The sequence below is a fragment of the Coturnix japonica genome, chromosome 8 (genome assembly GCF_054131305.1).
Source record: "Coturnix japonica strain WE chromosome 8, WE-NBRP24, whole genome shotgun sequence".
NCBI classification, from domain to species: domain Eukaryota; kingdom Metazoa; phylum Chordata; class Aves; order Galliformes; family Phasianidae; genus Coturnix; species Coturnix japonica.
Window position 1 is genome coordinate 9740394 of NC_140670.1, and position 13516 is coordinate 9753909.

Below are 13516 nucleotides of genomic sequence, written 5' to 3' on the forward strand. Positions count from 1 at the left end.
GTATTCTTTCTTTTACCATTTATTTTCTGACCTGTCCTATTCTGCTTTTATATTTTAAGTGTTGAGAAGGTTTATTTGTACATGCATTTTGCTTGCACTGGACTTATGTGTTATTGGCTGTCAGCTTTGGTCCTCAGCTTTTGAAGATGCAGAAAATTAATGGAGTCTTCAGCTCAGGCGTTAAGATAATAGAGTGCTCAAGGATGTGCCATCACCACCCACGAGACTCGATAGCTCATACTACCAATAAGCTCTTCACCCTTTGGATTGCTGAATTAATAACCTTAATATTTTGTATTGTGGTATTTTACTGTTGGCTTCAACACACCTAAATAAAGATAAGTTACTTGAAATGCACCAGGAGGAAAGGGCAAGGAAGACGTATTTTCTTTTGGGGAGCATATCTCTTTACTGGTGGCATGCTTTTTACCCACTCAAAAGCAAACTTGAAGGTGACTTATCAGTCTTAGCCAGCCGTGGTGGGGGATAACATTTTTAGAGGGCTGCTATAGAGGAAGGATGGCAGTAACTGCTGTCAAGGGGATATTTTACCACTGGACTCAGAATAACTGTGCTGATCTAGACTGGCTGCTGAGCTCACCACATACCCAGGTTAATATGTTCATTTTGTTGTTCTTGCGGTAAAGTTTTGAGAACATGATAAGGTGAAACAAGACCTTGGGAAGTGGGGTGAGGGTGTTGGAAGCTGTCTTTTTGCTTGAAGGTGGAAAGCGCAGAACATAAGACAGGAAGCTAATGCTGAAGAGAGAGTACAAATATAAAGATTAGAGGAATATATGATATATGGATATCAAAGGGTGGATCAGAAAAGGCAGGTGGGTTACTTGGTTGCTGCCTGCAGATAATGCTAGGAAGCTGTGAAAAGGGGGATTCAGTGATTCCTTTCCTTGTTCTGGCCAACCTTACAAATAAACATGCTAAGTCTCCCTGGAGAGCCATAGAGGACCCAATCCTAATCAAATTCTTGAACTTCAGATGAATTGTGGATCCTCTGCAGCACAGAGGCTGCTGGTTGTGATGATGATGTGTCAGATAGTACTACAAGGTGGTAGTCCAAGCAAGTCCTTTCCTGCAAAGGACGAAATGCAGTAAGCTGTGGATATGCCTTTCCCCATCTTGTTTGATGATGATGTAGTTACAGCTATGTAGTTTTTTGCTGTTACCTCCTTGATCTTTGTAAGGCCTTAACTCCAGGAATATTCTGCTTTCTTGGAGAAATCCTTTCTTTGAAAGATGGTTTTCTTGACCAAAGAAGCTTTAAAAATAAAAGTTAGTTTTCTCTCTGTCTCCTTTAACATCAGCCATGCTGAATAGTTGGGCAAACAGGCCATGGTGCTCTGTTCATGTTTTCAGATTGTGGAAGCAATTATTTCCTGTCATGTTTCTACCCAGTATGGAACTCAGTAACTAAGCAGACAAAATGCCTACCAGCAGGCTGGCTGGAGCGGTTTGCACCAGCTCCTTTAATGTCCTGTGCAATGTCCCCTGCTTCTATGGAAGTGCTAAGTGCCAGAAGGCACAATCTGCCCCATAGCTAATGAGCTGCATGACTATTTTCAGCTGCTTTTAAATCATTTGCTGTCTTGTATAAAAATAATTCAGAAGTACAATACAAAGCCAATAGCTCTAAAATAGCCCAACTCATAAAAGATGGATAGTCCAGAAGAAACATGATCCTGCATGACCAGGCATCTCTAGTCTCTAGCCTGCTTAAAAGCAGCTATTTTTAACATCAGGAAGTAGAAAGGATGCTGCCTATCTATAAAGAGCTACTTAAAATTGCTAGATCCATATCTTGCAGTGCTGACTTATATCTTAAACATGTCTTATATGCTGGAGTCAAAAGTGAGCCCTTCAGCTTTTTTTTTTTCTTCTTCTTCTGATGGTCGATGGGTTTAGAAGCATTATTTCTGTTTAGTTTTCCATCACTGTTAAGCCATTTCTGCTTCAGATACATTTTGTTTCTTTTTTATTTTAGGAAATTTTCCTATGAACTAAGGTTTATTAATTGAGAGGTGGTTATTTGTCATTTCAGCAGCGGCACTTTCAGTGCACAGCAAACAATCTGTATGCAGCTAATTCTTTCTAACTGAAGGGTGTGGGCTTTTGTTTATGTACTTAGTGAGAAAAATATACAGGCTAAACATCCCCCATGTTTAACCAAGAATGGTACGTAAGGGATAAGAATTAGTTGGAAGCACAAGTAACAGGTATGACCACATAGAATTTTACTGTCTATTACCGGTGAAAACTTGGAAATGTTTTCTTCAAAACTGAAGCTTCTAAGTGTTTTTAAACCTGCTGTAGGATGCCATTTTTTTTCATAAATGCTTCAATTGCAGATTTATAGAAAGTGACACAATCTGCCTTCAAAAGATCCAAAACCTTTTGAAACCATCTGGAACACTAGACCTGTGTGATGTCACCATGCTTTGTCATCTTTGCTGAAGATAAAGCTATAGATCTTCCCTTGTGATTCCAGGTTAATGGCCTAAGTGCAGCAAACCCTGGAAGTGGGTTATCACGTCTCCCACTTCTCCCCCATCCTTTCCCTTCCAAAACCAAAGTCAATTAGTAGTTTCAGAAGAGTTTGGTGTTTGTTTTTTCTACAGAAAGGCAAGACTTTACGGATGGACAGAGATGCAAGTTTTTCCATTTTTCTGAGGAGCTGAGGTACTAGAGGGCTTGTATTACTTAGCAGGAATGGCTCACTAACTCCAAGTGATAACAGAGCAATTGGGACAGACTGAGTAAAACGTATTTAGCAGCTCATCACCCATCAGCATTATCAACAGTGGCAGCGCAGTGGTGGTTCCTTGCTTTGCAGGTCTGCTGAGAGAGGTAACGAGCTAATACAATGAACACTGTACAACTCCAGGACTTGTTTCTTCTTCCTCTACCACCTTAGCTAGGAATAAACTTTACCTTGTTACCTTTCCATTGCGTTTGAACTTAAGCCAAGAAGTTTAAGTCCAGATATAACTAACCCATCATTCTTATGGCTCTTCTTGAAAGGCAGCTGGGGCTTTTGATTTCTTTCTGATTTTCTTTCTGAGAGATGGGTTGTTTTTTGTTTTGTTTTCTTTTTTTCCTCCGTTAATGAAGTTCCATGTAATAGGAATGGTATCAGAAGCTGAGATTAAATTGGTTATTGAGAATGGCCAGGCTATGAGAACAGTGACCACTATTGCAGTAAAGTACACTGCATTAAGCAATAAACTGTGCTTTAGTGATAAGAATGCTAAGAAAAGTTCTAATCTAAAGCAGGCTAATAAGAGCACATACAGTGTGCTGGACAAGCAGGTACTCCCTGCTTATTGGAATGAGAAAGCCTTGGCAGGCTTTTTACCAGGGTATGGCCAGACTAGTAAGGAGAGACATATCCAAACAAAACCTCCAATACTAAAAGACAAGCCTCCTCAGTGGTGTGCATGCTTTTTTATTAATAATGTGAAAACAAGACATTTGTTGCAAACATCAGATGTGTGACTGATACCAAAGGAATTCCACAGAGATGAGGATTCTTAAGAGTAACACTCCTAAGAGAACAGAACTTGTTACCTCACTGTTGCATTTTGAACCTCAGCATTGCTGGAGTATCATGTACACTTAGGGAGTCAGCAAGAACCTAAGATAATAGTTGGAGATATTGGCTTTAAGATGCAACAGAACTGTATACTCTTCTGTGCAATATACCACACAAAATCTTTCTCTCAGCTCTTCCTAGTCTGCTAGCAGACCTACTGAAAGTAGATGGAACAACTGGCTACGTATTGCCTCTACCTGCTGCGCTTAACTGTTAGGTGCTTCCCACTCCATGTTCTTAGGGAACTAACAAAAACCTATATATGTGACTAAGATCTTAATGCAACCGTACTGGAGGTGATTTGTGTTGGAAAATAAGTATATTTTTTCCAAACCCTTCCTTAATTTTGTTCCATTTGACAAAATGTCATTTTGGTGAACGTGGAATCCTGATGTGTAAAATCTCTAATGAATGATCAGTGCAGGTTTTGTTGGGATTTGTTTATCAACAATATAGAAATTATACTGTTGTACTGTCCTGAATGGTTGACATTTGTCAACCTGAATGCTGTGGCATTTGAGGGAGCCCTTTCACCTGAGCAAATATAGAAGTCGTAGCAAAAAAGGATCTACTTGCAAACCAAAGATAAGTAAGGAGTGAAGTCTGGGAAAACAAACAGGGCAGGTAAGACAAGTCTGTGTCTTTTAAAAAATCAATCCAAGTGGATTCAGGATTGAAACAGATGTAGAAAAACCGTTCTTTCCAAAGGTACTGTACCAAGGCCTCGTGGTAATCGCCGACTAATAGCACTTTGTTACATATGTTGAAACATAATGTAGTGATTTAACAAGCTGCTAGACAGAACAGTCCTGCATTTGAGACTAAACTGTCATAAGCAGTTATTACGTTGTTCAGATTCAAGATGTATGGTGTACTTCTTTTACACACTAATATCAGTATAATGATATATTCCATACTTGTTCTTTCGTGCTGTGATTAGAAAAGTTTCTGTTGTTATTTGAATAGTCTATCAGTTTGATGCAGTAGGGCTTGTGAATGACTAGGAAGGGCTTGTGAATTCACTAGGAGGCAGAACACCTATTAATAAATTAAAACCTTTTAAAGAGCTATTATTGCTATGTTGCAGTCATTGCTTTTTTATTAGATTCTTAAATCCCTGTTGCTATAACACTGTTTCATCAAAAAATTTTAAGCTTTCATATCCACCCCTATTTTGATAGGCCTCTTGGAGGAGGTTGTTCTTTCAATCTAGATTAAAGCTAAAGGCCCAGACCCTCAACTATCATCAGTCCGGCCAGTTGGACTAGCTGGATCACAATCACAGTGTAATGATCCTGATTAAGTATCTGTCCCAACAAACACAGCACTTAAAAATTCTGTATGTCCTAAACTACATTCAGTTTAGTATTAGTGGTGAAGCAATACCTGACTAGGAAATGCAGAAGGACTTGGGGCACAGATTGGCACCCTGCATTCCGCTTTTCACTGGCTGTGATACAGTGCCATGCCGTACTGACACAGTGCCATGGCATAATGCTCAGAAGTGCCCTGTTGAAACCTGCCAGTATGAAGGCACAATAGTTTGACACTGCAAAAGGAGTACTTTTCATCTGTGTGCAGTTAAATAATCCAACATCATTTTCAAGTGATTTAAGCAAATGCAAACTTATAGATTTGTAGAAAAGCAAAATGCTAATGTACAGTTATTGAGTAAGTAGGGGGGAAAGTGAAAAATCATCAGAATTTTAAGAAAGGAACATAAAAAGTGACAGAATATTAGACTATTTCCCTGCCTCTGAATTCACTCATGACTTGAACAGGATGGATTCTCTTCTTTGCAGACCCTTTTCTGACAGCAGCGTAGATTTCTTCTGGCTTCTCTCTTTTAATTAGAGGCTTCTTCTCTGGAGCTTTCATCCTCCACATCACAACAGGATGTCGTGGGCCAGTAGGACTCTGAATCTTGATAATCTTTGTGGATGCAATGTACGACATCTTCACTGTCTGTACCACAGCGTTCATTAAATTTTTGGCAGCCTGAATTAGTGAGGTGACACTATCCAACTGTAATAGGAAACAGAAACATTAGTCTTGGCAAGCAGTCCACTTTTAATCACGATATGCTCAGGATTAAACAATAATTAAAACCTAAGACTAGAATAGGAAAGCGTTAATTTGTTTGCTTTCTCTTGGTGTGCTCGATGGTTATATTCTTGTTCCACTGGTCAGTATTAAAGAGATACACAGGAATCTGTACTGGTGAAGTATAATGTCTTATTGAGATGTTTGTTGCTTGCCTTTGTTTAAGTGTGAACTCATGATTCTTGTCTGCAGGGCATCACTGCGATTACTACTGACTGGTAATAAAACCACCTGAAAAAAGAGCTATAAAAATGTTACCCATTATTTTCTTAGCATCAGCAATAGGCAAATTCTCCAGCTGCTCCCATCACATTCCAGGCTTTCTCATGTGCTTCTGAGCATTGCAGGGATACTGTGAAGTGGCTGAATTAGAAGCTGCTGAATGTAGTCTCAATGACCAGAATTTTTAAAGCTAATAAGTGTGGGCTGTTGCACACAAACTGCAGTGACTGTGTGGCCTTGGGTTTTTTTCTTTCTTTTTTTTTTTTTTTTTTTCCTGTCAGGAATAAGAACCTTGAGAGGCAGAATGCAAAACAAACCTCTTTGTCACATAGTACTGTATTTAACAGCATGCTGTGCAGCCAAGCAAGTGTTAAAGTAAAGGTATTTTTTAAAGATATTTCAGGAAATAGAAAGTAGTATATATTGATTCCAACTGAAAATTGGCTGACTTGAGTAGGGGAAAAAAAAATACAGTTTTAACTACTGTTATCTTTGTTGTGCTGCTCTGTAGTGGAATACAAAACCTCAATATACTGTTCCCTTCTCACCTAAGGCTTGCATGGCGTGTAGGGACTGAAAGCAGACAGTGCTGGGGCCACTTTACTTTCTTAGTTCTCTCCTTAGTCCCAGTGGCTTTGGCAGCCTGGACAGAGACTGATTTATCAATGTTGCACAGTAAAGTTGTGTGAAAGGCCAACACAGACCTGTGGCATGTGCTGAGTAAAGGCATTTTATTCTGATATAGTGATTCTCAAACTCTTGTGTCTTAGTTTCAGCTGGATGAAATTGTTTTCTTCAGAGTGTCTGGTAAGATGCTGTGTTTTGGTTCTAGGGGAAAAACAATGCTGATAATACACTGATGTTTTTAGCTGCTGCTAAGCAGAGCTGTACAGAGCCAAGGTCATTCTCAGTGATGGGCACAAGGAGCTAGGAAGGAACAGAATGTGGACAGCTGACATAAACCGGCCAAAGGGATATTCTGTACCATAGAACATCAAGCAGAAGAGGTTTGGAAGGGGGTGGAAGTTCATCTCTCTCACTGCTTGGGGTAGTAGCTAAGCATCAGTCAGGGCTGGTAAGCAATTACTTGTGCATCATTTCCTATATATGTCTCTAGTCATAATTATTTTCCTTTTCTCTGTCTTGGTAAATATCTCAACCCGTGAGTTCTACTTTGTTTGTTTGTTTTTTTGTTTTGTTTGTTTTGTTTTGTTTTTTTATTCTTTCCCATGTCCTGCTGGGAATAGGGGGAAATGAGCAAATGACTGTGTGGTGCTCAGCCCCCTGCTGGGTTAAACCACAACAGTCAGAGGCATAATTCTGGTCTGACACACTTTAGATGGTGATGTCTAGCAGGCTGTATGCAGAAGAGTTACTGCTATGCTGGGAAGAGCCTAAGTTGCAGGCTGTGTCTTAATAAAAGCTAAGAGTAAAGAGCAAGGATTTTATATAGGCCAACACTGGCAAAAGAATTGATTGTGTAATTGGCCATCAGTGTTACTTAAAACATTTGAAAATGAGGTCACCTTGTCATTTTGCAAGTTCCTTGAATACAGGCTTTTAGAATAGGGCTAAGATCACAGAGGGAGAGGAACTGATGTGTGCAGGGTGTCCAACTATGTCTCCTGGTCTCAAAATCCAGCTGCAGAGGATTGTTTTGTCTTTTTCTTACAGCTATGTCTGATGTTAGGCCACTGCATGCCACCCTTGAGCACTGAGAAGGTATACACACATCCATGGTACTCAAACAGGAAGTAAGCTATGTTTAGATTTTTTTTTCTTTGGGAAGGTGTTGGGGTTTGTTTTTGTTTTTGTTTTTTTTTTGTTATTTGACATGTGTGGATCATAGCTAAATGATACTATAGTTCAAATTAAGCACAGGGCTCGCATTTGTTTACAATTTCTTTGTAATGAATGCTGTCTTCCCCCTTTGCTTTACAGTTCTACTTGTGTTTTGATAGTGTTCCCTGGAAATGCTAGAGGAACATATATATGGTATAAAAGAACATGTTGGCTAATAGTTTTTTATTCAAAGACACCAGGCTGTATTTAATTATAAGGCTGACAGTGTCAGTTGTGAAGGCATCTCTATTCTGAATAGGTTGAAGAAAGTCCTTTAGAAATAGATTATTATTTATTTAAATCTGTATTAATTAGCATTTATTACTTATATGTGTTGTAAATATAGAGGTTGGTTGAAAGGTAATGCCTCTTAGTCATTTTCAGGGAAACTATAAGAAATGCAAATAGCACAATAAAGCTATTTGATAGACCAGATTCTCAGGTACAAAACGCCGCTTTTCAACATAGTCACCACCAGTAGCTGACTGGAGCAGATGAGCTGATCAAGTCACTCAGCATTTTGTGATGTCTGACAGCTGTACATGGCTGTTCAGAGTGTGACTTGTCTTTCACACTGCTGTCATCACCACTGCTGGAAGACAGTACCCAATGCCGCACCGTGCTTGCATCCCTTGGTTGGTCTCTAAACTTTCAATGTGAATGAATATTAATGGACACCATTTCTTCCCCATGCAGGAATTTAATGATGCACCTTTGCTGCAGATGCCATTGTGTCAGACTGCCCCTCTGCTGCCATATGCCACATGGCAACAAAATGCAAGGGAATACTGCTGAGAAGGTTCAACTTTCTACTTCCATACCACCAACATCCACCTTTGATGGTCTTGCCAAAGTAAGGAAGAGCATTAATAAAAATCAGGTAAAATTTGCATCAGTTTGCATCTCTCAAAGGAGAAATGTTGTGCTTGCACAATTTCTTGCACATGCATTTGTATGTGTAAAGGTATGTACAGAAGTACTTCATGTACAACGCACAAAGCATGTTGTTTAGCTATATTTGCACTTGTGTATATAACGATGATGTGTTAGCAATGGTGGCCTCCCCTGAACCAAGACAAATGAATTTGTGAATTAATTGTTGAGGTGAGGAGAATGCATTACTGTCTGTATAGTTGCTGCTTTTGTAACACTTTAAACACAGGAATGTATGTAAGGCAAAAGACAGTAATAGATATATTGGAAGTGATTGGATTTGCATTTTTGGAATCAAATATGAGCTGAAAGATCTCCACTGAACATTCCTCCTGAAGTGCTAGGAAAAAAGCCAATGCCCTGTTAGATGTTTAACTGGTGGTTAAATTTGGAGGACAAAATGCATATAATCCATGAAAACACATAAAATTTAGCATGGCCTTGAATGAACATGGAAGTTCATTCTTTGCTACAGCAAACGTGTTTTTTAGAAAGAATTTCCAGTTTATAATGGTTATGTAATCTTTGCATGACAGCACTTTAAACCAATAAGATGTCTATTTGGGGGCCATCATTTGTAGATTTTAAGGGACCAGGCTGCCTATCCTGTGATGCAAGTAGGCTTGTAGAAGCAGATATGCAAAATAAAATTAGAAAAATCAGGTCTGATGCACCAACATGGTTAAAATATAATAATAATAATAATAAATTGAATACCAATAAGGATGTTTGCATTTGTTTCTGTGCAGCACTTCCTGTAGCACGTGTGGCTGGGATGGAGTTTGTGGTACATCAGCATGGGCGCAAATCTCCATTTATTTTATGATGCTCTTTGTGTCCCTGGATAGGCAGTGAAATACAGGAAAAACCTGCTCACTTAATACCACCAGTATCCATGTTACTTATTTATTTATTTGCACTGTCTTAGAATCTATCTATCTACCTGTTCCCCATAAGTTTTCTGGATGAATCTTATGCTGGTCTTACAAATGAAAAATGCTGACACTGCAAAGCAAAAACATACAGTTATTTCTTAACCACACTCAGGATTTCAGAGAAGCTTTAACAGGAGCTGTTCCTGGAGCTACAGATGATAACAATCAGGTGGTATCTTTTTTTTTCTCTTTAGAGAGCAGCTGTTTTTATACTCTAATGACAGTAATATCATAAAGTTTAGTGTAAATCTACTGGTCTTTTATAAACCTGATGTAGTTGAGGATTATCTTCACTTGGATACTTTTAGCTCAAATAAATATTCAGTAGGTTCTTCAAGGTCACCTATCTAAGATGGATGAAATGAAACCTGGCATATATGAAAGACTGATTTTAAAAAAAACACTCATTGAGCATTTAAGACAAGTTCATTTTATTTAGAGACATGTCGCTGTAAATTCTTCAGTCTGTAGGAAGTGGAATATAAGAATTAGCTGCAAAACAAAGGCTCTTTTGCCTGACTCTCGCTTTCTCTTTTTCTGTACTTCACTGTATTTTGGAGATTAGACTGTGTCAGTCAAAACAGGAGTTCCTGAAATCCTCTATCATATCCTCTCTCATCCAAATATCCCATCTCTTCTATGAACACTGTCCAGTGACAATGAAAATATGGAATGATTCTTCAACCGGTAACTCCTCATATATAAATAAACGAAAGTCCTTGCCCAACCATTCCCAAGTTTTCCCAGCCTTTTAAAATTCTTCCCAACTGTTCCCAAGTTTTCCCACCTTTTCCCACAATAGTGGCATGGCATGCAAGCACATCCAATAGCCAGAATTCAAGTAGGTAAACTCTCCATTAAGTAACAAAGCCAAAAATAATGGAGTTGAGGAGAAAAAAAAAAATTGAATTTGAAGCTTCTCTTTAAAAAATGTTTACACACGTTTTCTATAATAATGTCTTGGGAGTAGTAGTAATCCATTAAGAAGTGTATTGTAATAACTGATACACTTAATCATTTTCATTGTTTGACAGTGCAGAAGAGACTAATGACTGAGAATTTATACAGACTTTCTCTTGTACGTATCTTCTGTTTACTAAGAAAGAGATGCTTGCCTTGTCATGTGTCAGTAAGAGTTATTTCTGTTGCAGTTAATTACATAAATACAGAATTTCTTTCTTCTTAAAGCATCTAAATAAGTCACTCTTTTCGTATTCCCTGTGTAGATTTGCAGATCCTGTCTCACTGACATAAGGAAGTGGCAGCCAGTGGAAAACAACACAAAACATTTCTTCATAACATGCATGAATGTCAGGTAGGGATACAACTGATTGATCTCCTCTAAACTGTGTGTATACATAGATATATATACATAAATATATACAAATATGTATAAATAAATATATAGATAGATATAAATATATATTTTTGGAATTTAAGTTTTAGATTTTGAGCACAGATTTACATATCGGCTGCTCGCAATCTCCCAAGTCCTATCTACTTCCAAGTCCTATCTAGACTTCCATTTTTAATGCAGGTGAAAATGAATACTTAGAATGGAGTATTGAACATAGAACTCAGTGTTGGATTTCTGAATATAAAAATATTTTGGAAACAAGTTCAGCTATTAAAAATGTATCTGCATTAAAACTGCTGTGTTTAAATGTGTAAATACACACTGAGAAGCAAAGTTTTTGTTACAGTAATACTAATCAAAGAATAACAGACTTTTTTTGACTTCTTCTAAGAAGAGCGAAAAGTCTGTATTTTATTGCAGAAAGATGACTTGCTAAGCATGTAAGGTAAGAATGCTTATGCTGTGCTTCTAATTTTTATCCTTTTTATTTATGAGGCTTTTGAATTGCAAGATACAGTCTCTTAAAAGTAGCAGGTTAATCAGTCTTAGTGTAAATACCTCAATCAGAATAAGTAGTCTGTTAAGAATGAAACCCTGACCACTGAAGACTGGAATTTCTCTTTGTCAGGTTCCAGGTTTAACAGCAGTTACCTTGTTTTCTGAACTGAGGATATTTACATTCTCGGCTTTTCTACACACAAAATAGTGATAAGTTCATCTTTCTTACTAGAAACAATAAGATCTTGGTGTAACAGTTACACAAGAAGAAGTTGGTGTTTGAGAAAGCACAGGTAAAGTTCAAAGATTGGACATACTTGATTAATTACCATTTTTCTTCATGTAGCTGCTAAATGACTTATAAATCTATCATGGAGTCAAGACCTCATACACGACACATTAATATAAAATAAGCCAGAGACTTTCCATTGTGAATTTTCTTTCCCTTTAATAAGAATGATTTTCTCTGCCTTAATAAGCCTGTTTTCTGCTCAACTTTCCTTTACTGTGCTGTCCCCTTGGAACAGCAAAAATTTCATCCAGATTCGTGCAACTCGGTTGAGGAAATCTGCTTCATGGTGTGGGTGGGTGGCTAAACCAGGGCTGTTTATTTATCTGTGAGCTGAAATTTCTTTTAAAAAATGTGTTTATTCCATTGGTTATCTGTGTCTATCTGTCTATCATTAACAGCAGTCCCTCAGGTATATCTGGAGTTTGTTCTGCTTTTTACCCATTTTTTAGGCGGGGAAATAGACTCCAATCAAGAAAAGCACTTTTATTACTTGAATTTGCTTCAAACTGGACTCACGTCCCATAATTAGACCAGATCCTGTGTCCAATGTACATGATAATTTACTTACGTAAGTACTGGAAGACTGTTTCCCTTAAAGGCTGTAACAGAACATAAGCTTGGGGGCAGTGAGCTGAATCCCTTGATTTTGCCAGTTGTGATATTTAAAAAAGCTACCTGTTCTGTGGTGTACATTAGCAATATGTAACATACTGCTACATCCTTACTTTGGAATAAAACAAAACAAAACATGCTTCTACTTAGTTGGATGCATTTTTAGGTAGCAGCAGTAATGGAGCTATCCCTAGATAATTGAAAAGCATATCCTCTTCCATGACTCCAAAGGCCAGGGGAGTTTCATGTACACACTTAGTTGCAAGTATATATTAAGCACATGCAGTGGAGGATATAGTGTCATTTATTTAAAAAAAAAAAAAAAAAAAGACTTTTTTGGCAGCTCTCAGTGAAATAAAATTAGTGTTTTTTTACTGTTAGATTCCAAATGCTAAGTGACAATATTATGCATGGGCTAAGGTACTGCAAGTAGCTCTCCACCATGAGTTGGTTAAACAAACTGAAGTATCAGTTCCCCATGATGTGGAAAAAAGTAATAGTAAAGAGAAGCAAACTGGCTCAATAAGGAGCTGTTTTGTCAGAACACAGCCTTGGACTTACCGAAGGTCACTCAGCAGTACATGCAGGACAGCATTACCATAGTCAGTGGAACAAGCTGCCCACCCACAATAAATGAAGTGCACTATTTCACTAGCCAGTATCTCAGGAGACTGCCAACTTGTTGCTAAGCCCTCTGCACCCATTCTTAATTCCCGCAGGGATACATTCTGCCCATCTTAAGTTCTTTATTTTTAGGAGAAAGAAACAAACCACACAAAAGCCCTAAGAGCAACTGCAATGCATTGCTACTCATCTCTTCCTCTGCCAAAGAAGCAGTTCTTGCTGTATAGCTTCTCTCTTGCAGCAACAGAAAACCTCCAACTGTAAGAAAGGTATTGAGCAACCTGCCATTTGCCATAGACCTGGAGCCTTAATGGATGCGACTTTCCTGGCGCATAGTTGTCCAAGGATACCCCTTCTACTTTGCAACATGCTAGCGTATGATTCTAACTCATTGCATTATTACCATCAAAGCTGAAATGTTCATAGAAATATCTTGCGTGCAATTTCTGATGTAACTGGCATGGTAACTCAGTGAGGGAGACACATTTAAA

The 13516-nt window shown here is 38.2% G+C and overlaps 1 protein-coding gene and 1 long non-coding RNA gene across 9 annotated transcripts in view; one reads left to right on the forward strand and one right to left on the reverse strand.

The window, feature by feature from the left end:
* The window catches only part of LOC107315680 (uncharacterized), a 138606-nt gene that overhangs the window by 90106 nt on the left and 34984 nt on the right, over positions 1-13516 (forward strand). The window contains exons 3-7 of one of the 4 annotated variants that reach the window (XR_014948518.1): positions 7607-7686; positions 8471-8654; positions 10869-10957; positions 11628-11790; positions 12239-12357. This is a non-coding gene — a long non-coding RNA (uncharacterized LOC107315680). Of the gene's footprint in view, positions 1-7606; positions 7687-8470; positions 8655-10868; positions 10958-11627; positions 11791-12238; positions 12731-13516 lie in introns of those variants that run through there. The other 3 variants (XR_014948519.1, XR_014948521.1, XR_014948520.1) reach the window with 3 other exon arrangements.
* Positions 3445-13516, reverse strand: part of CTNNA3 (catenin alpha 3) — a 376683-nt gene continuing 366611 nt past the window's right edge. For all 5 annotated transcript variants that reach the window (XM_085554028.1, XM_015866262.3, XM_085554027.1 and 2 more), the window contains one exon: positions 3445-5632. In XM_085554028.1, coding sequence (XP_085410154.1) covers positions 5345-5632 — 288 coding nt within the window. In that variant the 3' untranslated portion in view covers positions 3445-5344. The remainder of the gene's footprint in view (positions 5633-13516) is intronic.